The following is a 24,997-nucleotide window of genomic DNA, read 5'->3' as shown; positions in this document are numbered from 1 at the left end:
ATGAAGGGTAGAACTTGAGTTATGTGTTAAACTTGGCTTTCCAGAATAACGCATCAGCCAAAAATTCATTCCATGGTCCAGGCACACAGCTAAACCCAGAACAGCTATAATAGTGGGATATTTTGATTTCATGTATTCATTTCTCTTTCTATCTGTAAAAGGTATAATTCACCTTTCTAAGACTCAAATTGCTCTTTTACTTGTGGGTACCACTTGAATTCTCTTCTTTGGTTTCATTGGTTTTATTTCCAAGGAGTATATATTGATCCTGCATGTACACCTTTCTCTACCTTGCTGCTTTTAGTCTAACCAGTTCCTCTCTGCCTTGCAGGATTCATTCTTGTTCGCTTGTCATGAAGGTTACGAGTGAGTGCTCAGAACGCACTTAAAACAGCTCTTGGCAAATAGTACATGGTTTTTCCTTTTACGGAAACTCCTACGGTTATGAGTACCCAATTATGATGACTTATTATTAAAAATGAATTAATAGGAGTTACAAAAGTACACATTTTGCTCTTCCATTATTACCCAATGCTCAGCATAAAACAAAATAAGCCAAAATAGAAGTCCAAATTTTATTAGAGAATATATCTAAAATACAATATTTATTAAGTTATGATATATTATTTGAATGGAAATATACTCTGTATCACAACTATAATTATAACAATTTTTACAGATAATACTTCATTTACATCTCTGTAATTCAAAAGTCACTAAATTACAACATAATTCATTTTCAAGATAACATTGCTACAAATATATAAGAATTTAAATTTTTTTCTTTAATATAACATCTCAGAATCATGAACATTTATTTAATCTGATTTATTACATAGAATCATGACTATTTCACCTGATTTACGTTGCACAGCTCAACTTATCTCATGGTATGGATTTGCACTCAATCATTCTACTTTCCTATGTTTTAAAATTAGCATTTTTGTGAACAATTGTCAGTGCTCATCTCCCCATGTGCTACGAACAAAGTCAAGATGCTTTTTTCTCCTATTCCTTATATTATATTCTCTAGTACAGAAAGGCTATTACCAGAAGCAAAGCACCAGTCACAGCAATTTGGTCAAGCATGACAACTGGTCAAGTTCTTCACGTTTTGCTAATAAGCACAACAGGTGAGAGATAAAGGATCTAGAAAACCAGATGCAAAGCAGCCAAGGTCCGATTCACCAAGGTAGATTTGTGCTTAGCTAAGGGAAGCCCAAAGATCCACTATTTGGACGTGGGCTCGGGGGCATCTTATTTGAAGGACGCGCTAATCTGTCTGTTGTGCAGCGGCTGAGCTGGGCGCCAATTGTCCACCATCAGTTCCTCAGGCTCGCCCTCCTTATTGAAATGAAGCCTACGGAATTTCAGCATCTAAAAGACAAAAGATTAAGAAATTTAAAAATACAAGTTTCCCAATAGTATTCATTTATGTGCTTATTCTCCAATATTCACCAATATTCACCGTAGTATGTATGTATCAATGTTCAAAGTTCACTTTGGTTCCCAAGAAATATACAATCACATAAACATTATATATGTATGCCTTTAGATAACAAATCAATTTCTAGAAAATACACACAAGATTGTTAGTGTCATCTGGAAGGAAATTTGCACTGAGCTTGTTTTTTTCCCTCTTTTAATTTTAAAATCAAACATCAAAAGCCTATGAAACACTTCTGAGATGTAAAATAATAATAAAAATTCTAGATCCAAATTATAGAGTTTTGTTTTCTGCCCCAGGAAGATAAACTACTGGATAGATAAACTATTAGATAAAGTGGTCCAGGATCCGCAAGCCCCAGGAGATAAGTGATTGGCGGGCATCTCTGCTTAAATGTATAGAAACACATAAACGAATTTGCCCAAACTGGGATTTCGAATCCTTGGCATTGATTGATTTTTATTCCCTTTTAGCCTCCTTTTAGTTCCCTGGCCCAATGATGTGACACAGCCTCAACCAGTCTCCTACTTTGAGGTTGTTTTTGCAAAGTGGTACTTCCCTTTCCCTTTGCGAGTCTTGATCTAAATGAAGAAGGGTGTTTGGGGCAGTAATAAAGCAACCCACAAATCAATAGCCTTTAATGATCTCTTTGGTCCAGTAATATTCCCTCAGTCTCACCCCTCGAAGTCAACTTCAATGTCAGGCAGCTACTGTAACATTAGTTAAATTACCCAGGGTCCAAGTTCTTGTGGATCTTACTGAGGAATGTCCATTTCCTACATTTCAACTGTGGGGGGAGCAGAGACCATCTGTGGGGACTATCAGTGACTTGGAAGCTGCATTAGTAACTGAAACCTCATAAACTATATTGTATGAGAAAGGTAAAAGAGTCCGTGGTCAGGGCTGTTAAAGCAACTTGGAGTGAGTTTTGATAGATATTTTTCTCCAAGGCATGGCTTTTACTTTTGTCAGAATTCCGAAATGTATTCTGATAGAAATAAAACTGCCGTAAGCTCCCCCGTGAGTGAGCGGTCAGTTGTGAGTTACCACGGATATCTATGGAACCCTGACTATGAAATCTCATTGTCCTGGGCCTCGGTTTCCTTGTAGCTGACATAAGAGCATTCATTAGGTGACAGACACCTTTCTCACTTAATCCTCATGATTATCCAATTTTACAGAGCAAACAAACTGCCTAAGTTATGGCTAATCAGCAAATATTTCTTGAATGCTGTTTATCTGCTAAGCACTGTTATAGACACTAGTTCCACAGGTAGAAGCAGCAGGAGGGAGGATTCAACCGGGGTCTGTCTGCATCCAAAAGCCAAGCTCCTCTGCCTGGACGAAACGCTCCACCTCACTTTAGAAAACCGACCTGCTCACTGCTAACGCTGATAGGCTCCTTGAGCACAATCCAGGTCACGCATTCCAGAAGAGGAGGAGTGGTCAGTGAGCCTGGGTAGGTCCAGTAGTCCAAACTTTCAGGAAGGAGGCCACGAGGATCAAAGTTAGTGAAGTCAGCACTCTTACCCTGGAACAAGGCAAACACACAGGTTCCAAATGCCACGTGATCAGAGTGCGAGGAAGGCAGGAGAGTAGGAAACAATATTCCCCTCTGGTTGCCAGAATTTTTTTTTTTTTAAAGAGAGGTCCCATGTTTACCAGAAAGCAAAGTAAAAAAGAAATTAACAGAGACATTTGACTTGGAAATATAGATGAGCAGATATGGGCAAGAGAGCCCAACTATGTAATTTTCCCATGTCCAATTCTCATCTTGTCCTCCCAAATCATCCCCTATAATTTCCATTGTTATTAACTGATCACATCCAGTACTTAAAATGAAACTGCTGTCACTGAAATAATGCAGTTTTAGGCACAGTAACAAAACTACAGTATCTCTAATGAGGAGGTAATTGTCTTGCTATCTTATCTGATGGCGAAATCAGGACTAAAGAACCGCTTTCCTTTCTGGATGCTACACTTTTAAAGCCACAGATGCAAACAGCAAGAGTTACAGGTATAGGGACAAGGTTGTTACAAAGAGAGAAAATTATTGTATGGGAATAGTTAAAGGGCACTAAAGGTAACTAGCCTGAGGGCAGGTAAGATATTGTTAGAGAATGGGGTCAAAAGAAAGAGGGATCACATTTTTTACTTAATTTTGTTTTGTTTTACTGAGGTACAATTAACACATAATATATTACCTTCAGGCACCCAACATAAGGATTTGATATTTGCATATGTTGCAAAATGATCATCACAACAAGTTTACTTGTTTTTTTTTTTTTTTAAAGATTTATTTATTTATTTATTTGACAGAGATAGAGACAGCCAGCGAGAGAGGGAACACAAGCAGGGGGAGTGGGAGAGGAAGAAGCAGGCTCATAGCAGAGGAGCCTGATGTGGGGCTCGATCCCAGATCGCCGGGATCACGCCCTGAGCCGAAGGCAGACGCTTAACCGCTGTGCCACCCAGGCGCCCCACAACAAGTTTACTTGTTAACATGTCACGGTCTGTTACCATGCTTAGTTACTAATATTTTTTCTCTTATGATGAAAACTTGGAAAACCTACTCTTAGCAACTTTCAAATATGCAATGCAGTATTATTAATAGTCACCATGCTGTACATTACATCCCCAATGACTTATTTATTTTTTTAAAAAATATTTTATTTATTTACTTAAGAGAGAGTGAGAGAGAGAAAGCACGAGACAGGGTATAGTCAGGGAGAAGCAGACTCCCTGCAAAGCGGGGAACGTGATGTGAGACTCCGTCCCGGGACTCGAGGATCGTGACCTGAGCCAAAGGCAGAAGCTTACCCAACTGAGCCACACAGGCTCAGTCTCAGTTATTTTATTTATTTTTTTATAACTGGAAGTTTGTACCTTTTGACCCCCTTCACCCACCTCCCCCCACCTCTGATAACCACCGATCTGTTTTCTGTATCTATGAGCTCACTTTTTCGTGTTTTTGTTGTCTGTTGTTTAGATTCCACTGTAAGTGAGATCATATGCTATTTGTCTTTTTCTGTCTGACTTACATCTCTCAGCTTGATGCCCTCAAGGTCCATCCACATTGTCATCAATGCAAGATTTCCTTCTTTTTTATGACTGCACAATATTCCATTGTACCCATATATATATATATATAAATATATATATAGCACATTGCTTTATCCATTTATTCATTTTTAGACAGTTACACTATTTCTGTATCTTGGCTATTGTAAATAATGCGGCAATGAACATGAATGTATATATATCTTTTTAAATTCGCGTTTTCAAATCGGGTTTATTCCACATGATTCAAAGGGGTCAGCTAGGAGTAAAGAGTGAAGCTTTCAGAAGGTAAGTGTGGCTTCAGTTTGAGGATAAGCTTTATAAAGCCAGGGCTGCCCTTGGTGACTGTAGTTAGCAGATGTTCAATGACCTAAACGCGGCTCTGCCGTAGAGAGAATTGAAACGTGGGCTGGATTAGTCTTCGTGCTCACCGTCGTATCTCCTACACTAACGAAGTGACCGGCGTGGAGCAAGTACTTGACAAACAGCTGCTGTGTGAATGAGAGGATAATTTGACCAGATGATCTTTCAGTTTCCTTGCAGTTGTGAGAATTCTCTGACTCTTGTAATATGAATGTTCAAATGATGGGGAAGCAAGAGTAACTAAATGCAAGTCTTAAAATTATACTAGCATGAGGGTCAACCTTTGGATAAAGAAAAGTTAAATGAACATATAAGCAACATTTTACCTCTGTGAACTCCTCATCGAAACACCACATGTCAAACCAAGACTATTCCAAAAAATTTCCTAAAACCAGTGGGATATAAAAAAAAAGAATAGGTACTCTAGGGGCCCTTGGGTGGCTCAGTCGTTACGCGTCTGCCTTCGACTCAGGTCATGATCCCAGGACCTGGGACCGAGCCCCGAATCAGGCTCCCTGCTCAGCGGGAAGCCCGCTTCTCCCTCTCCCACTCTCCCTGCCTGTGTTCCCTCTCTCGCTGTCTCTTTCTCTGTCAAATAAATAAATAAAATCTTAAAAAAAAAATAGGTACTCTATTGAGGTGGCAAAAAATTCAACCGTACCTTTGTTTTTATGGAATCCAGTGCGTCGAGGACTTTTTGTAGGCCTGGTCCGGCATCACCGATCTATAGGAAGACACAGTATATAAGATCCTGTGATCCAGTTGGTACCACATCAGTTTTGATTTGGGCGGCTCTACCATAAAATGTTTCCAAGTAGTGCCCTAAAGTCTCCCACTTGCTACGTGCCACCCAGACATCTTACTCTGATTACACTGGCACCATGAACTTCCCCACTTTCCCTGACCACTTCCCTCGGCATCCTGCCCCTCCACCCCACCCCATGGTTCCCCTGATCTACCCTCTCAAAAGCACCCGTGACCTCCAACTGACCTCCAACTGCCAAAACAAAGAACACTGTTCGAGGGCTTACCTTAATCTTGCAGGATTTTATACTACTGACTTGTCTCCTTTTGGAAATTCTCTCTTCCTTTGGCTTTCCTTCTGCCCTCCAGCCTCAGCAATCTCCCTTGACTCTTGTATTCCTTTTCAGGCATTTCATGAGCATCTTTCCCAATGCCTTAAATGTCTTACATGCTGCAGTTTCTCGGGAAACTGCCCAGCAGGTTTATCAGCTCCCTCTGCGGGCTTTCCTTGGATGATTTCGTACTCACATGTCGCTCCCACCTTGACATATGATGTCAGGCCCCATGAATCTCCAGCCCAGACCTTTCTCCACTTGCTTTACAACTGTCTGGAGGGCCGCTCAACCTGTATGTCCTACTGTTGCCTGAAATTCTCCAAGACCGAGTTACTGCCCTTGAGCCCTCCACTTGATCTCAATGTAGCAGTCTATCAGGAAACAGTACTATCTAGTTAAGGATGAATTTTAAAACAAAAACCAGTAGTCATCTGAAGTGTACCTCTTTTTCATTTCACATTTCCCATGTAGACACCCTTCACATTTACATATAAATAGCACCTAATGAATACCTCTCAGATTTCTCTTTGTCCTCCATCTCTACTGCTACTAGCAGATGTGGACGGGGACAGAAGCCTGAAAATATTTTGGAGCCAAAGGCATTTCCTAAGCTCTTTGTAGGATGTCCTGTTTATTATGAATGTTCTTTTGGTTAATCTTTCTCAAAAACAGGGGAAATAAGAATTGGGCCATCAACTAACCTTCAAAAAAATACCCAAAACAGCCAGTCCATCAGGTTGCTGCACAGCTTTTCCAAAATCCGCATATTTGGTGTTCCAATGCACCAAGTGAAGCTAAAGCAGTGGGGGACAGAACCACAATGAGTGCTACACGTAATAAACCTGCAGATTCTATCCAGTGGTCTTTCCTTCGTAGCTAGAGGTTACTAAGGAAAGTGAGCATGTGGGTAAGTTAAAATACAAACTTTTCTTTCATTTTAACTCTAATTACCCACTCTTTGGCACAATAGCAAGTGACTTCATCAGCTCTAAGACAAAGAGTTACATACTCTTGCAGGAAGACACAAAGTTTATCTCTAGATCTATTTAAAACGGGATCCTCCAATTTGAATTCATTTTACTTTTTGCAAATGATGTCCTTGGAAGTCATAGAGAATGTTTTGCAGCACTGATTGTAACATCACAAATAAAAATTATAAGAAGCAAATATGAAGGTCCTTTGTAAAAAAAAAAAAGTGGTTCACGTAGATTGAGTCAAATTTACAAAATTAAGGTTTTGAAATTAATGCTGAATATCAATTTACATCTTTCCCTGGAAAGCAAAAAAGCATATCTTACCTCTGCAGCATATTTCTTTTTATCCACAGTATGCTCAGAACCTTGCCCATCAGATGAACCCCAGTGAAAGTGAAACTGAATCAATCTGTAAGTGCCAGTGAGGGGTCCTCCTTTCAGCACTAAAATTTAAAATATATATATATAATATTTGTACAGGTATATTATACATGTGCATGTGTGTATGAGTGTATGTATGTGTATGAATGTATAAACACATAATCACGTGTATACACACACACATATACATGCATATGCACATGAAACACACAGTCTTCAATATTACAATCTAATTTACTCCTGTTTCATAGTTCTAAATGTATGCCTGTAGCAACATTTTCGCTCTGTGAAAATTAAATCCAGACTCAAGTTTAGTCTATAGTGCTGAACAAAATCATTTGCTGGCTTCTCTCCTCACTTGTGGTGGCTTGAAGGATGGGTGCTTTTCCCATCTGTTTTCTGAGCACAGTGATACTTCTCTGCTGGGTTCGGTCTGGAGTCATAGGTGCTGGCTGAGAGAGAGGAAATTTTAGGTGGAATTATTAAGTCCTCTGTGAATCACTGAGGAAGTGCCCGTGCAGCCGCTTGCCAAGGCAGGTCTGTGGCACATGCTGACAAACGTGGGAACCTCTGTTCTGCACGGCCCAGGGGCTGTCCTACCACCTGCTTTGCTAACCTCTGGGGCCAGCCCCTACGTGCCAGAATTGTGAAGCCGTAAGCGTTCTATTGACCTTAGTACAATATCCAATTCTCCTTGCCGTGGTTTTCCAAATTTTTCAGAATTTGGATTTTCACTGGTACTAACTAGCTTTGTCCCATTAAAAAAAAATTTTTTTTAAGATTTATTTATTTATTTATTTGAGAGAGAGAGAGAGAGTGCATCCATCACGAGAAGGGGGAGGGGCAGAAGCAGAGGGAGAGGGAGCCTGACGCTGGCTCTATCCCAGGATCCTGAGATCACGACCCCAGCCAGAACCAAAAGTCAGCAGCCTAACCGACTGAGCCACCCAGGCACCCCTCCCATTAAAATTTTTTACTGAACATTTCTGACCTTAATTTCCTCATCTGTAAAATGGGTACGTTCAATTGTTTCTTACTTCACTAAGAATTTGTTGATCATCTAACAGATGCAGTACTCTATTGTCTCCAAAAACTTAAAATTCTAACCTTAATAACTGTCTCATGATTCTACTATTCTGGTGTTAATGAAACTGTGTTAGAGTAAAACACAAGACAGAAGAATATGACTAGATGTCATCTTCTTAGACTACAGTCTATTTGCAGATAATTAATGAATTGTGTGTTACAGAGAATTACAATAGTATGAAATCAGCTTCCCCCATCCTCTCCATAAAACTTTTCATTTAAGTTATATGTATTAATGAAATTTTACCAATATATTTAAAAGCTTTTAAAATTAGTTTAGTTCTACAATCTGTTGTTATAAGTGTATTTTATTAACTCTGGGTTATATTTCTATAAAATAATGAGCTCAAACTTACTTTGACTTTGCAAAACAAAGCAACAAAGCCTGTACAACCAAGTTTGCTTAACTTCACCCAAACATGCATAGACGATAGCAACACCCATTCATCTACCCAAAGTAAAAAACAGAGCTGGCTGGAAGACATTTAGGCCTTTCCTATGGCTCCTGATACAATCTCTGGTTGCCAGCTCTGCCTTACAATAGGCCAGGAGAAAAAAAGAAGGAATAAAAAAAGAAAAAGAAAAAGAACGAATTAGAAGTGGTGTTATAGTTCCGCTAAGAAACATCAATTTGGATATAATCTGATAAAATCATACCTTTTGAAACTTAAAAACAAATTATTCTAAAAGTTTTTTTTTTAATCTAATAATTCTGTAAGGAAAGAATTAGCCTTATCTGCCCCTTCCTCTAAGCTTTTTCAAAAGTGAGAGAATTCCCATTTTTCATAATGATATACTCTCAAAACAAAATATATATTTTTGAAATAAATTGGTACTGAAACAATTCGTTTATAATAACTTTAAAGTTACTTAACTGGCTGATCCTAAAAAGCAAATATCCTCTTTAGCATCATTAATTCTACCAAGTGGCAAGATAAATGAAATAAAACCATATTAAGCATCCAAGATAACTTATCTAAGTGTATCTCCTTTCCCTTGTGAAGAATTGTATCAGAATCTTAAATTTTAAAAATAATAAACCTTATTTGCTGTATCTTATTCTTTTTCACTCCCTTGCAGATCTTAAGATTCCAGCCTAATTTGCTTATTTCAGAGAACATTTAGAATTAGGCAAGAATGTATATGAGCTTTTATTAAATAAGCTTTGCTAATATTAAAAAAAAATGCTCTAGGTTCAATGATTAAACACACTCAGCACTAATCTATTATTACCAGACACCTGTTTTAGCTCCCGTTAAAATACAGCTATGTTGCTATGTAGATTAGAAGCCCATCGTACCTAGGAGACGTTATTAAAGTCTTAAAATGTAGTTGCTACAAAAAGAAGCATTTCTCGTCTTCTTCAGCTAGTTAGTTATTTCTCAGCAAATTCTTACCATGGAGTTTAGTCAATGAAGTCCTCCCAAAAACACTGTTATAATAATAAATCACCACAAACTCTAATAAAGGTAGCATATATTTTTTTACCTGGGAAATAATAGAGACATTTGGTTGAAAGACAGGGAGCTTGCACTTTTTCCAGATCTACTTATTTATTTACTCATCTGGATTGTTACATGCCATTTCTAAACTGTCCCAGTTTAAAATGAAGTCTGTTTTTCTGATGCAAAAAATAATTTGAAAAAATAGCAGAAACTGCAGACTGAGTATATTTTTCCTCTTTAAAATCCAGCCCCGCTAGTGGGGGCTCTGAAGAGTCAGTGATTTATTGTTTCACAGAAATGTGTTCCACAGGGCTGGAGAGATATAAACGGGGTTTTCTACCAGGGTATCTTTTTCAAGATACCCAAAACTTAATTTAAATCCAAATCTCAACACCAAGGGCTTTAGCAACACACAAAAAAAGCACTAATTATATTATAATCTGCCTTCCTATAAATATTACTCAGGGAAATTACATAAATTATGTTATTTGTGAAAATTAAGAAATTCACTCAGGTAATGAGTAAGACTATCTATACAAATTAAAAACTGAAAATTTAACATTCTTTTTTTTCCCCCTCTTTTGGGTTATCTCATGGATATTCATTATTTTATTATTCATCACAAGAGAGAAGCTTCTTAGTAAAATAATAAAATGCATTGGATGACTTTGCTGATGTTTTTGACCCCTCCCACTGTCACTTCCTCCCTCCCTCCTTCTTATTTTTTTTTATTTTTAATTTTTTTAATTTTTTTTATTATATTATGTTAGTCACCATACAGTACATCCCTGGTTGAAAATTTAACATTCTTAAATTTTTTCTTCCTAATCACTTTATTATTAGTTAACACAAGATGTATCCAAATAACAAACCAAAGACCTTAGTGAATATCAGTAATCTCTCTTAAATCCAAAATACAAATAACCCATTCCCAATAATCTTTTGCTTAAAATTCAAATTAAAGGATTTCTTATTAATGAAGTAAAGGACTAAGTCTACTAAAAATGCAGCATTTTCCAGCAGGTAAACAATCTTCTTTTAGGAATAATTTGAAAATTATTAAATCATGCATTGCTGTTTTGTTTTTTTAGCAGTAGCCAATAATCCTAGGGTTGACATACTAACATCAAGAAAATGAATGAGGAAAAGATGTCCATAATCCATGTTTTTTAAATAGTGAGATGTTTAGCTGTCTCTTTCACTAGATAAACAACAATTAAAAATCAAGAGAACAGAAGTTTTTAGTTTCAGGTCTATGGAAATTATATGAGAGTAAAAAAAAAGAAAAAAGAAACTCTTTTGACACGAACATAATTAAATACAGTATTTAGAATGCTTTGGTCAGTTTTATAAATACTTAGGTTTCTGCTTACACCATTAACAGTATGCACGACAAACCCTCTCACTGGTTGCTACTATGTTTCCTTTTAACTTAAAATTATTCATGGAAGGATAATTTTAAAGTTTCAAAAGCAAGTCCTTGAAAATCAAGCAAGACTCACGTATGAAGTTCTATGATGTCATACAGACAGTGGTCTGCTTGAAATGAGCACAGGTAAACTGTTTCCTTCCTTTTTTTCTTGAAATAATATAAACAGATAAAAATATTTCCATTTTTAAAGAACAGCCATAATATGAGAGTTGTATTGACTCAATAATTTTGGGCACTGGTTTTTCAATATTTGCATCTAACATTGCAATAAAGCAGGAGAGTTTTAAACTCACTAATAAAGTTAATGAGTTAGCAGAAGTTAATAATTTGACTAGTATTCTTTTCTCCCAGATAAAGCTAGTAATAAAAGAACTCAAGCAGGGAGAGTTATTTTTAATAACTTTTCTGAAAGCCTAACAGGATTAGCAATTTTTCATTAATTAAAGGTGGTTTATTTTTAAAGGAATTTAGAAGATCAATGAGAGCTTCCAGTTAAAGCCTATTAACCCCACATTTTTTTTATTAACTCCACGCCTAAAAAGAATTCTCTCAAGCTTAAGCATACCAATAAACTCAGCCAGCTCAGTTCCTGATCCCTCAGCACTTAAGTTAGCATCTAAGATAATATTTAGGATATGTTGGGGAAAACTTAAATCTATGAGAAGTTCTAGAAGGCTGAAATCTGACTGAGAGAAAAATTAATAAATCAATAAGATGGGAATCGAAGCACTTAAATGTAGAAAACAAGACATAAAAGATACCTAAAAATGTTAATACCATAAAAATAACTCCTAACAAAAAGAGATGTTAAGTTGTTGATTTAAAATATTGAGTGGCCAAAATGAATAAATTATTTTTAGACTTAAGTGTATAGAAAAGCATGTCATTTTTTTAAAAACATGGTATGTACACATTAAATATTAACTGTGGTTATCGTTCGAAGACTCTTACTCAACTTCTATTTTTAAGTGATGGGCATTGAGTCTCATAGCAACAAACTAGAAAGGAGATGACTAGTAGGTTATTTAAACTCCTTAGCATTCTGTTTCCTCATGTTTATTGTAAGTGAATTTGACTGGAGTATCTCCATCATTTGTTCTAACCAGAGAGTCTAAGATTCTTTTTTAAAAAGTCTAAAGGGTGTTTCTCTGCATGGTGTGACTGTTTTATTCTATAGATGTGTTTTTCCTTAATGCCAACACTTTAATATAGTCTGCGTCCTAGAAAAAAAAAAAATGCTTCCTTGTTTAACCAAAACAACTGACAATGTTGAAGAGGTATGGGCAAAGTTACAAAGGGATCTTTCATACATAAAGGAGTGCAGGCCATTCTAACATTAACTCTTCCTTGTCTGTCAGAGTAAATACTGTGCTCTCAAATCCCTGGGTCTTTCCTACTTTTCTTTGCCTGGAGTCTCCTCCAAGTCGCCAAAATCCTTCAAGCCTCAGGCCAAGTTTTATTGACCCTGGAAAGTCTTTCCTGACTCACACAGGATGACTCCTATCTCTTTCATGTGTCTATTGTTCCTTGGAATGGAACAATGTATGTCCTTGTGGGGCTTGCCAAAGTCACCGTCAGCATCTGTTATTGCTGTGTCTTTCCACTTTAGATTTCCCCAGCATGGGTTCTAGGGATACAGGAGAGAGACCAGGCCTCTATGCTGCTTTCATGGTACCTGGCTGATCTTGCATTTAATTGGTGTTAGGAAGGGTTTCCTTGTTGCTGTTGTTTTATAAGAACTGGGTCAATAACACATGTGTCTCTGAAGACATGGGTTTGAGACCCTATTGGAACCACTTTTTTCACAATCTAAGTATGGCTTTAATAATATATGTGTTACTCACCAGGAGAAGTAGTTAGAAAAGTGTGGCTAGCTCTAAGCAGTTACTGCTTGTGTAGAAATCCATCAAAACTTGACATATTCATGCTAAAACATATAACTATATAATAACGTCACATATAAAATCAGTACACACTTCACTATGATAAAGGGGATGTTTGGGAACATAAAAAATAAAATTTTTAAATCCCATCAAGTGATGGCAGGTAATCTTACAGCTCATTAGAAACTTTCTTCAGAAAATTATCACAGGTGCAATCCCTACAGCAATTGCCTAAAAAAAAGTCAAATGATATGAAGACATGGAAACAGCAATGGTCACTTACTGAGGAATTATTATGTGCCAGGTGTTGGGCTAGGTGCTTTACATCTGCTGTCCCATTTAATCCTTCCTCTGTGGTAGATACTACTGTTACCCCAATTTTACAGTTAAGGAAACTAAAAATTAGAGAGATTAAGCTGCTATTGTTCCCAGGGCCACTGAGCTAGTTAGTGGCAGAGCTGCAACTTGATCCCATGACTATCTGACCCCATTCTATGCTCATAGTTGCTACACTAAAAGCTGAAATCCACTTTCCATTAATAATATACTACTGGGACAATTATTTCATGATCAGATTTGTAAGGAATATAGGGAATTATCTCATCAGGTTCTACTTGTTAGATATTTGTTTCCTCATTGCTCCAAAAAAACTATCCAATTTCTAGGTAGCATCCAATGAGGTATATAACCGGTGGACATAACACTCATTGAAAACAATGATCTCGCTGGCAACACTGAAACATACATTCATTGCATCTCTTTTTATAGAAGTTGATCGCTAAAGACTAAAACAGCTCACATTTTTGGTCTTTAAATAACTAAAGATGAAATTTTATAGCATCCTTTCTATACGTACAATAACACCAAGACCTACGGCCTTGTCCTGTTATAATCAAAATATACAGTGTCCTTAACAGGAAGGAAAGAAAATTGTTTCCCTTCTATTTAGCCTAATCACTCAAACATTGTTTCTTTGGAGTGGGAGGCTTACTTGGGAAGGCAGTGTAGCAGAATGATTGAAGGAGTGCCTTCAGAGAACATCCTCTACTAAATCTAATAATCCAAGTCTAATTAGTCGTTACACTATGCCAGAATAGGTGTGTGTGCACGTGTGTGTACTGGGGGGAGGTGCACACAGGGCACAGGTAGGTTGAAAACGTTTCTCTGATGATCTCCACATTATCCTCCATCAAATTGTCTTCCAGAATCACTATTTCAGAAATCCAAGTGTCAAAAAAATTTTTGAATGGGGGGAGAAGGGATTTTTTTTCCAAACTGAACTGAATACATCAGAGAGCTACTAAAAAAATGGTCAACTTGGCAATAGTGGTTATAATTACACATTATATATTAGTACTCTCTGTCGTTACTCCAAAATTTTGACAGCATTATTGAATGCATCCCAGTTCCTCTGTGTTCTCTTTTTGCCCCAGCGCTCTCCCCGCTCCCATCCCACCACCACTCATCATGTGTTTGCAACGACCTTCAGAGGAAAGCACTCAGGAAAATAGGGCACTGGCAATTAAATCAACCAGTGGGCAAAGAAAGCTGCTACCATGTCTGAATGGGATTGCTCTCCTGTTTCTAAATAAGAAGAAAAGAAGCATTCAACGGGCATCCTGTAAACAGCTCCACTACAGATAAATTATGGTAATTGGTTTTGTCAGCAATGGGCCAGGTGGGCCAATGCCCACCAACTCTAAAGCATCTTCATTTGTGGAATGAATTTCTGGGTGGATACCAAAATATACTGCCACCTCTTATCACATTCCTATTCATAAATACAATGTTTCAAAAAATTTCACTATTTTAAATAGTGAGGTTTTCATCACTCCCCTCACTGCTGCCTAGAAGAGAGCACTAAGATGTACTTTTATTGGATAGGATCAATTCTGGAAAACAAATATTTTAGAAAGAATCTTAAATTTTCAGTTTTTGCAAATCTTATCCTTGCTGATCTTCACTTCCAGGTGACCTTGCCTTTTGTGACTTTTCACAAGCAGATCACAGTTGTTCAATGCCCTACATAGAAACCAGGGATTTTGTAGGGGAACAACAGCCCCAGGCCACTTCAAAGTAATTAGCCTACTTCTCAGAGCCTGGGACCTCATGAAGATTAGCAAAGTGGCATCTTAGAGCACTGGGACAAACAGTGGTATTAAGCCACTGCTCCTGATTCCTCCCATTAAGCTGGGAAAATAGTTACTGGGTAAAAGGCACAAGTTACTTTTTAAACACCGACCTGCTCTGTCCTGGGAGTCATCAAATTCCACGTTGAAAGAGTGACCGTTGTTGATGACCCTCCGAGAAACCGCTTGCTCGTAGGTAGGACACAGAGCCTTCAGGGCAGGGTCATGAATGGCTGCTTTGGTGTCGATGTCAACAGGGGACTGGCGCTCTCCCTTGGCAATGGGGAAGTCCTTATGCCAGTGCTCAGGTCCTAGCATTCAGAAGAGACGTGTGAATCCCCCAGTGTGGGGAAGGGCACACCCAGACCCCTAGAAAGGGACAATGATTCTGGAGCCAAGCTGCTCCATTCCAATTTTTGTGGCACCCCTTAGTTGAATACCTCTGGGAAAACACTAATTTGTGCCTCAGTTTCCTCATTTGTATTATGGGTAATAACATCTGCATCGTAGAAGTTGTGAGAATTGGAATCAATACATGAAAGGTCATTGAACAAAGAGTGAGTGCCATATAAATATTAGCTATTTTTACGCTCCTTTTATTGAATTCAGCAATTGAAATTGGGCAGACACTACCATCAGGGCTTGTGGTTAGTATCTAGGATATTCAAGCTCATTTAATAATTAGAGCAGGTTGGGATTTCTCCCTAGTGTCCTACTGAATGTAAAGGCCGAGTCACTGCTCGGCACGGGCACCTCTCCTGTGATGGTCAGGATTCCCACCACCTGGGAAGCCCCACACTGCACCCAGATGCGCAAGGTGCGCCAGACGCATCTTTCTGTTGCGTGGGTCGGCTCTAGAGAAACCAGATCAGTAGCCATGATAAAACCGGGTTCCTGGCGACCCCCTAACTTTAGGAGAGGAGAGATGATGGGGAAACTCAGAAATCACCGCAATGGATTCAAACCAGCCCACGAAAATGCCCCGGGACAGTTCGTGTTGAGTGCCTTAGCCACAGGTGGTGCTGAGAATGAAGTGTGTGTGGGGGGGGGAGGGGGTCCCCTAATTTGTCTGCAATCAACAACTAAAATTTTCCCGTTACAACCCTTCCTCGCTTCCTCCTAGGTCGGGTTAGGATAGCCCCCGGCTCCGGACCCGGGGACAACTGTCCTCCAGTCCCGAGGCTGAGGCTGCGCTCCTCCTCCCTCGGGCCCTGCGCTCCACTGCTGGACTCGGGGATTCCTCGACAGTGACCTCGGGGGCTAGGGCAACGAGGGCATCCCAGCGCTGGGGAGCAGCGGGCGGGGCGGACTCCGGGGCACACTTGCCTCGGTTGCTCCGACTAGCCGCGGTAAACAGCAGGTGCGGGCGCTGCGGGGCCGGGGCCGAGATCGGGGCCCCGGACGCCGCCGCCGCGCCGCCCTCCGCCTGCACTCACCGTTGTGCTTGCCGTATCCCCAGTGATGGGCCATGGTCGTGCCGCAGGTCGAGGCAGGGCAGGAGTTGGCGCCGTTCTAGCGGCGGCTGCTCGGGCGCCTGCACCGTGTGTCCGCGGGTCGCGCCGTCACCGGCTTTTATAGGCTCCCGCCAACTTCGTGTTCGGGGGCGGCCCGGGGGAGGGAGCCCCGGGTGGACCTGGATGAGGGGAGGAGGAGGTGACGGGCGGAGGTGATCTCCCAGCGCTTGGGGCGGGTCAGGCGGGTGAGGCACCGGGGACGGGGAGAACGCCCTTTCGGCGGGCGCTCTGCTGGGCTCAGGACCTCCTCTCGTGCCCCCGACTGCCCTCGGCCCGCAGCCCGGGCCCCGGGTCCCTGGGCTGGCAACGAGGCTCCAAGCTCCCGGCGTGCGTGGTGGCGGCGGCGGCGGCTCCCGGGCTCCTGGTTGGGACTGGGGCTGGTAAGCGTCTAGGAGCACCCCATCCCCCTCCTGGGCGCGGAGTCTGGCGGCCGCGCTGACTGCTCGGGACCCGGGCCCCTGGTGCCTTTCCTCCGTCGTCCCCATTGTGATCGCATCCCTGGCCTCAGAGCCCTCCCGCCCCACCCCATTGGCCCCACCCGCGTCGGGGTCTCCAGCCCCGAGGGCTTACTCCCTGCTCTCCCCGGCCCGGGACCGGCAGGCTAGGTTAGGAGCTATGACCTTGGGGCAAATAGGGATACGGTCCTTGAGGCTCTGGGGAGAGAGCAGCTCCGGGTACTGAGAGCCACGCGCCCCCTGCTGGACGGCCGTGGAATAAAGCGAGCAAGAGGAGCGAGAGTCTCTTCCGCCCTTAGTCCACACTGAGGCGAGCATGGGAGATTGCATTTCCTTGCATGCTGTCAGGGTACCGTACGAAGTGCTCATCTCCTCCTACCTTCCTCGTTCTCTTTAAAAAAATTAACTTTGGGGAAGAGACTTCCTCTCTGAATACATATTAATTCAAAACTTGTTCCCCAAAACTTTTAAACAAATCACTTTTCTCCGAGAAATTAGGTAAAAGAGTTTGGAAATTATGCAATGTATTTCTTGCAAAGAGGTGACAACTTTCCCTGGCTGAAAAAGTGAACTTGTCATCTGGGATACGTAAGAAATAATTCAAAAAAAAAAAAATTAAGAGGACTTTGTGGGGCAAAATGGGCCCCCTTGTTCATATACATACACATATATATTTATGGTTGCATTGAATGAAGATAATATTTTAGCATTACATATTTCAACATTTTCTTTGAGGTATTGTTTTTTTACCTGCTGACTTGAAAACATTTCTACCGACGTCTTAAAATGTTGTGGGCTTGAAGCACTGTCCTTACTGTGCTTAATAGATAAGTCAGGACTGTTTTTAGGTGGGGACAGAATTCATTTCCTTCAAGGGACTTTGCCACAAAAATGGGAGGAGGATTTTCTGTCTTGTAGATCTCTGTGATCTTTGAGAGATTGTATTAAAGTTCAAATTGAAGAGCAGGAACAGTTTTGCATAATCCTATCAACCTTGACATCATATTACTTTTACAGATAAAGGAATAAATTATAACAGTATAAATTTTTGTAATGTTGATCTCAACATCTTTATTTACTATATATTTCAGTCAATTCCACACAAACAAGTATGATTCATGTTTAGATTTATTTGTTCTTGTCCTAAGAATCCAGAAAAGTGTGTACCTCTGGTTTCCGGGGGGAAAGGAGGTCTTTTGGTTGATGTCACAGTGAATTCTTAGGCAAAAGTAACAACGAACTATTTGTAGCTTCTAGGACCATCACGAAATGTAGTTTGTAGTTAAGAGAAACTTTTTATTTGTGCCTCTCTAACTACATAGTCTCTCATGGGGCTCAGTGAAATAATTTTGATTCTTTGCATGATCTCCAAATATTTATCTAACTCAAAAGGAGAGGACGTGGGGCACCTGGGTGGCTCAGTCATTAAGTGTCTGCCTTCGGCTCAGGTCATGATCCCAGGGTCCTGGGATCAAGCCCCGTATCAAGCCCCATATGGAGCCCCGTATCAGGCTCCCTGCTCCGCTGGGAGCCTGCTTCTTCCTCTCCCACTCCCCCTGTTTGTGTTCCCTCTCTCACTGTCTGTCTCTGTCAAATAAATAAATAAAATCTTTTTAAAAAAATAAAAATAAAAAGGAGAGGACCTTACAGTTGCTATGAGACTCTTCTTTAGGCCCTGGTGATGTAAAATTGACAAGTACTAAGAGTCCAGAGCTGAGTAAAGTGAGTTCTAAAGATTCTGTGAAGGTAGCCAGGCTATTAGATGTGTCGGCATCCTTGCCTTCTCAATTTCTGCAAAGCTGGATTGTGGCTTTACTAACATAGAGGTAATAGGAGCATATTTTGATTATTAATATCTCCAAAACTTCAAACACCACCAAACTGCAGTTCACCAAATAGAATCTTATTATTCAAGTTTCCCCTTTCTCTTTCACTTCTAGAGAATGAATTCTCAGTGGAGCAGGCCCTCCCCACAGAGCTGCTGCTGGGGAGAATGTCACGTGCTCACTGCAGGACAGAGAGTGGCTCACCTTTGTATACTCAGCAGAGATCTAAAAATATTTTTTTTAACATTTTTTGTATTACAGTGATTGTGTTAGCATTTATTACTAACCAATTTTAAAATTTCTTTCTTTATTTGTATTTATTTATTTTATGATGTGATGGCTTTGTGTTTTCATGTAGATCATTCAGAATCTAACTTTATTTTACTGAGAGCATTCTTAGCAGACAGTTGTGATTTAGTTACATGCAAGAAGACTAGTCTAATACCGGATTTTTAAAACAAAAATAGTAATTATCTTGTACACCCATGTCTCTACTAAAGGGAAGGGCTGGTTCATTTAAGAATAATTGTAAGTAAACTATATAATACTTGAAGTAAGGTGCTTTTTTCTACCTCAGGAGGAAAAAAATGGCAGGCTGTGTATCAGGAAAATATAATACAAAAATCCTGAAGTCTGTGTTCTAATTATTTTTTTTAAAAGATTTTATTTATTTATTCGACAGAGATAGAGACAGCCAGCGAGAGAGGGAACACAAGCAGGGGGAGTGGGAGAGGAAGAAGCAGGCTCATAGCAGAAGAGCCTGATGTGGGGCTCAATCCCATCACGCCGGGATCACGCCCTGAGCCAAAGGCAGACGCTTAACCTCTGTGCCACCCAGGCGCCCCTGTGTTCTAATTATTATAATAAAAAAGCTTCTAACATATTAATCTTGGTAAAAATATAAAATAAAATGGAAAAGTGCTTTTTTCCCCAAAAGTAAAGATATTTTTAATATATTCCACAAAGTGAGATATGCATGGCTTATTAATGTTTAATCACAAAACCAATAAGATAATAAAGAGCCAAATTGTCTCCTGTTTGTTACAATTATAGTATCAAAGCGAACATCCATGGCGGCTAAGAGCCACTCCCTTCTTGGGGCTCCTATAGGTCTTTACACGCACAGCCCTCTATCTTAGTATTTGTGACACAGCATTCTAATCAGACACTGTATCATAATCATCAGGTTGTAATGCACCACTCCATCCAGCATCCTGTTGGCTGCTCATGTGTAAAGCAGAAATGATGACCCCCAGCTCAGAGCTGCTGTGAGGAATCAGTGACTACTACAAATCACTGCTGCACGAAGGCATTCAGTAACTTGTGGCTATTCGGTTCCTCCCGGACAGTGCTAAGCAGTTAGAATATAATGTAATGAAGGCAGAATTAAATACCTGGGCAAGGTTCAAGGGAATAACTAAGGAGAGTGATCTTCCAGCGATACAAGGGTTTTTGTTGGGGGTAGAGGAGTGCTTGGGTCATGGCGATGTCCACACTAGCACGCTTGCATATTCATTTTTTTTATTTAAACCGAGTGCCCTGATGTTGGGAACTGTCTCCCATTATTCACTTCTGTATCCTAGGTACCTACCGTGTTTTTATAACCCGAGTCCTAGGACACAAGTAGTAACTACCCAAGAATTCTCTTTGAAATTATGTAGTCACTAATCCAAATGGAAGTAACCTCAGTTTCTCTTTACAGAAATCAGTCACTTAACAAATAACATTGCGCTGAAATTAGACTTGCTTTTGAATCTGGACTAATTCACTAGTCCCTCTGACCTCGGGTAAATTGCTTGGTCTTGTGAAGGGTCAGTTTCCTCATGTGTAAAGTTAGGATATTAATAATGCTACCTCTTGAGGTGTGGTGAAAACTATAGGAGATAATTCATATGAAGGATTTAGTGCAGTGCCAATAACGAGAGCCTGATGAACGTTAGTTATGATTATACTCTTACACATTTTTGAGCTCCAATTATGTGCTTAACGTTTTTAGGTACTTCGTAAGCAGTAAAAGCTTTAGTCATCTATCCATTCATTCATTCAACAAATCTATCAAGTACTAGAATGTGCCAGGCATCAGCCCAGGAAGTACAGTCATGGACCAGATGAACAGGATCTTTGCCCTCGTGGAGCTTACATGGGGATGGGCGGTGGTGGTATACAACAAATAAATAAGCAACAGAAAAGTGAATTTCCAACAGTGGTAATTACTACAAAGAAAATAAAGCAGGAATGAGGTAGAAAATTATGAAGGGGGGATGTTACTGTAGACACAGTCAGTGGTTATGGAAACTTTAGTGAAGGAAGTGCCATTTCAGGAAAGATCTAGGGAAAGACATTTCAGGCAGAGGAAACAGTAAGTGTAAAGGCCCTGACTGAAGACATTTCTAGAATAGAAAAATTTGTGCCTGGAGCATTGTGAATGAGGAAGAGACAAGAAGGCGTAGGCGGAAGCAAGCAGGGGCTGCAGGCTGCAAAGCCTTGCAGACCTTGATACCAGGAGGGATTTTATACCAATTACATAGGGAAGCCACCAGGAGGCTGTAAGAAAGGGAATGACACAAACGGCAACAATATAGCGTTTCAGAAAGAAAGGGAGTTGAGAGATTGATGTGGTCCAATTCTTTATGCTATAGATGAGGAAATGGGCAGAAGGTCCCAGAATGCTTCTTGCTGTGCCCCCACTTCTTTGTCTTTGATCATCTGACAATGACTTTTCAAAAAAGATCCAAACTCCACTTGCTGACATATAAGCCACTTTAATCTAGTCTCTGGCTTTCCTCTCAGCCTCTGCGTTTCTTGACATTCTTCTGCCTGGGATGGGAGGCATATCACACAGTAGCCTCAGGCTAAGGTTTGGATTCAGCTTCTAGGACTTACCTTCTATAGTACCTTGGATGATTTACTTCAACTCCCCAAGCCTCAGTTTCCACATCTGAAATGTAAAAAAGGTACCCTGGGCTGCTGAAATGTTAAATGGACTAATCCGTGTGATTTCGTCATGTAAATTAGCCTGATGCCTGGTACGCTACCAGCTGCTGCATTGGGTTTCTTGTTCTTGCAGCAGAGACGTAGAATTGTGTGATGGGACTCAGCTTTGTAGGAAGACAGTCCTGAGTTCGGATTCTACTTCAGCACTCACGGGCATCACCTTAGGCAAGCTAAGAAATCTCTCTGAACTTCACTTCCTTATTTGTAAATTCCAGGGGGAAATTCAAATCATTATGATGAGAACTAATGTCTGGAAGATACCACTTACGGTTCTGGCACTTTAAAAAAATTGAATAAATAATATAATTATCATTATAGTACTTCCCATTGTAAAATAATAGATTGGCTTTTCTGTTTCTCTAACTTATATTAAAAAATCACATTTACTTCGTGAACATTTTTGGAGTTCCTACTCTTAAAAAAAATAGCACTTACTGAAAATTGATTATGCTTCAAGCATGGTTCTAAAAGTCTCACATTGGCCTACTTTATAGCCAGGGACACTGAGCCATAGATGTAAGTCAGTTTACTCCAGGTATCCACTAGGAAGTAACGAAGCCAGCTGTGAAACCAAGTAGTCCTACTTCAGGTTTCAAGCTCTTAGCCATGAGCCTCACTGAGGGCCGGCTACGTGCCTTTAAGAAGTGTGTAAAGGCTCCTTCCGCCGTTGTCTTAAAAATGCCTTAGGATTATGTCTGCAATACTACTCTGTAAAAACAGAAAAGTTATATCAAAATACTGCTCATTTTTGGGGTTTCCTACCAAACCCCCTCTAACCATTAAAGTGGCAGGAAATAGCATTTACTCTACCTCTAATGAACAGATGAGTTCACTTCCCTTAGTAAACAGCTTTTCAGACTTAAAAAATTTAGTTCCTCAATGTGTATTTTTTTCATGACAACTAGTAGCATTTAAACTTTCCTATAATTAATTAAATTCATTTAGGTTTTAAGATTTGTTGGGGAATTCAAACATTGCTACCAAGTTTCAGTTTCAACCAGAACTAGAATGGAAATACTAAGTGGGACAATTACACAAGAAAGTGTCAATAATGCATTTTAAATGTTTTCTGTTCCATGATAGCTACCACATGCAGCACCAAGAAATATTCAGTTTAATAAGAATAAAAGCCTATCCCATCTTAGAACATTGGTTCTCAGCTAGGGGACAATTTTGCCCCACAGAGGATATGGACAATGTCTGGAGACATTTTGATTGTCACAACTAGGGGTGAGGGGTGCTGGCATTCAGGAATGCTCCTAAACATCTTACAATGCACAGAACAGCCCCTTATAACAAAGGATTAGTCCATCTAAAATGTTAATAGTACCAAGATCATGAAACCCTGCCCTGAGAGTTTCTATAAGGTTATGCTTTTGTGGAAGGTCTGACAAAAGAGTTATATGTGTGTCCAGCAACACTGGAGCCCTGGGGCCGGGCTTGGTTCATAATATGCCCTCACCAATTTTTTTGTTGGTTAGACGAGGTAGAAAAGAATAAAATACCACCTCTGTACCTTAAGATGATTGTTTATTCACTTTGCTTCAGCATATTTCCAATTATGGCTTTCCTACCAAAATCATGATAGCCTGATTTTCTTCATTGTAGCTTTGTCACATGATTGAACTTCTCTTTTGCTTATAAATCATCACCATGTTGTAGGTGGAATTTTTTACTTCCTTTTAGAAACAAGAACAATTGAACATTTTCCATGCAAGGGGAACTGTAGGCATTACAAGTGAGTTTTTCCTCCTGGTCAAGGCCAAGTGTCAGGCTTCACCAGTGTCATAAACTAGAGGCAAAACCTATCCCCCCCCCAAATTATCCTCTTTCTACCTCCACCCTCAGCTAACCCCCACTTGGTGAGACAGTGGATGGAACAGTGGCCCAGCTCTGTGGAACCATAGAACAGAAGAAAGTTGTCAGCCAGCCAGAGACTGTATAACCTGATCTTGTGAGTGGAAGGTTCCAAACCAGCTATCTCCACGGCATCGTGCATCTGTCCCGGGGGTACACGTAAGAGGCCACTCCACAGCAGGAGCAAAATGTGAGCACTACTATTTATAGTTATTTTTCCACCCTCCAAAAATGTCTACTTTGCTTATATTTTATAATATAGATAATAGTGCAATCCTGTGTGTACATAATTTATTTTTAGAAATCCTTTATTGGGGATTCATGCCCTAAAACTATGTCCTAGTGGCCTGCATCATCCAAAAGGATTATGGAGGGACACCTCAGTGGCTCCATCAGTTAAACGTCTACCTTTGGCTCAGGTCATGATCTCAGGGTCCTGGGATCAAGCCCCATGTTGGGCTCCCTGCTCAGCGGGGAGTCTGCTTCTCCCTCTCCCTCTCTCTCTGCCCCTTCCCCTGCCCATGCTCATTCTCTCTGTCTCTGTCTTGCTCAAATAAATAAATAAAATCTTTAAAAACCAACAAACAGAAGGAGTTTGGAGTCCATTGCTGGCCTAGAGGCCCAGGTGCCCCCGAGCCTTGCTTTGTGGGTTGCCTGTGCCCTCGGTTCTGCTATCTGCTCCTTCTTTCAAATGGCACTGATATCACTATTGAACATATATTTCGTACTCAGGGTGCTGGGTACCATGCTCATGCCTGATAAGCCCTTCCTTTCCGTGGTCACAGCCATGTTTAGTACAATTTCTTTCCAATAATATTTAGACATCGCCCTTTTCTATTTTTTTCTTCTCCGTGATGCTTCTCGGTAGTTCCTTGACTTACTTTTCTTTCTTTCTAACTGGACACACTTTTGAAAAGCATGAAATCCTTTCAAAAAGAGGGTTTCTTTACTCACTCGCATATACTTTTAAAATGATATATCAGATACTGAATGTTTCTGCCTGGCTAAAAGCTCTACCCTCTTAGCAAGTTGCAAACTTTGTTCTTTACTCCTTGTGGTTATTTCATAATTC

General features: G+C 40.2%; 1 protein-coding gene and 1 long non-coding RNA gene across 4 annotated transcripts; one reads left to right on the top strand and one right to left on the bottom strand.

Moving 5' to 3' along the window:
* Nucleotides 1–561: 561 nt before the first annotated feature.
* On the bottom strand, nt 562–17,657 carry CA2 (carbonic anhydrase 2). Of its 3 annotated transcripts, XM_040626023.1 has the most exons (7): nt 16,716–17,648; nt 15,393–15,590; nt 7,248–7,366; nt 6,651–6,743; nt 5,532–5,594; nt 2,823–2,978; nt 562–1,377 (listed from the first exon to the last, which is right to left on the bottom strand). In XM_040626023.1, the coding sequence occupies exons 1-7, from the start codon at nt 16,747–16,749 to the stop codon at nt 1,258–1,260; spliced, it is 783 nt and encodes a 260-aa protein (XP_040481957.1). In that variant the 5' UTR covers nt 16,750–17,648; the 3' UTR covers nt 562–1,257. The 3 variants fall into 3 exon arrangements, with proteins under 3 accessions (XP_040481957.1, XP_040481958.1, XP_040481959.1); XM_040626024.1 differs by lacking the exons at nt 562–1,377; nt 2,823–2,978 and adding an exon at nt 4,722–4,998 and having other exon boundaries at nt 16,716–17,657; XM_040626025.1 differs by lacking the exons at nt 562–1,377; nt 2,823–2,978 and adding an exon at nt 4,722–4,995 and having other exon boundaries at nt 16,716–17,657.
* Nucleotides 17,038–24,435, top strand: LOC121101717. Its single transcript, XR_005833742.1, has 3 exons — nt 17,038–17,173; nt 23,917–24,115; nt 24,227–24,435. It is a non-coding gene; the product is annotated as an uncharacterized LOC121101717 (long non-coding RNA).
* The last annotated feature ends 562 nt before the right edge of the window (nt 24,436–24,997 follow it).

This window comes from Ursus maritimus, unplaced genomic scaffold (genome assembly GCF_017311325.1).
Source record: "Ursus maritimus isolate PB19 unplaced genomic scaffold, ASM1731132v1 scaffold_9, whole genome shotgun sequence".
Taxonomy (NCBI): Eukaryota; Metazoa; Chordata; class Mammalia; order Carnivora; family Ursidae; genus Ursus; species Ursus maritimus.
Note: the sequence above shows the minus strand (reverse complement) of the source record. Positions and strands in the feature narration are given on the sequence as shown.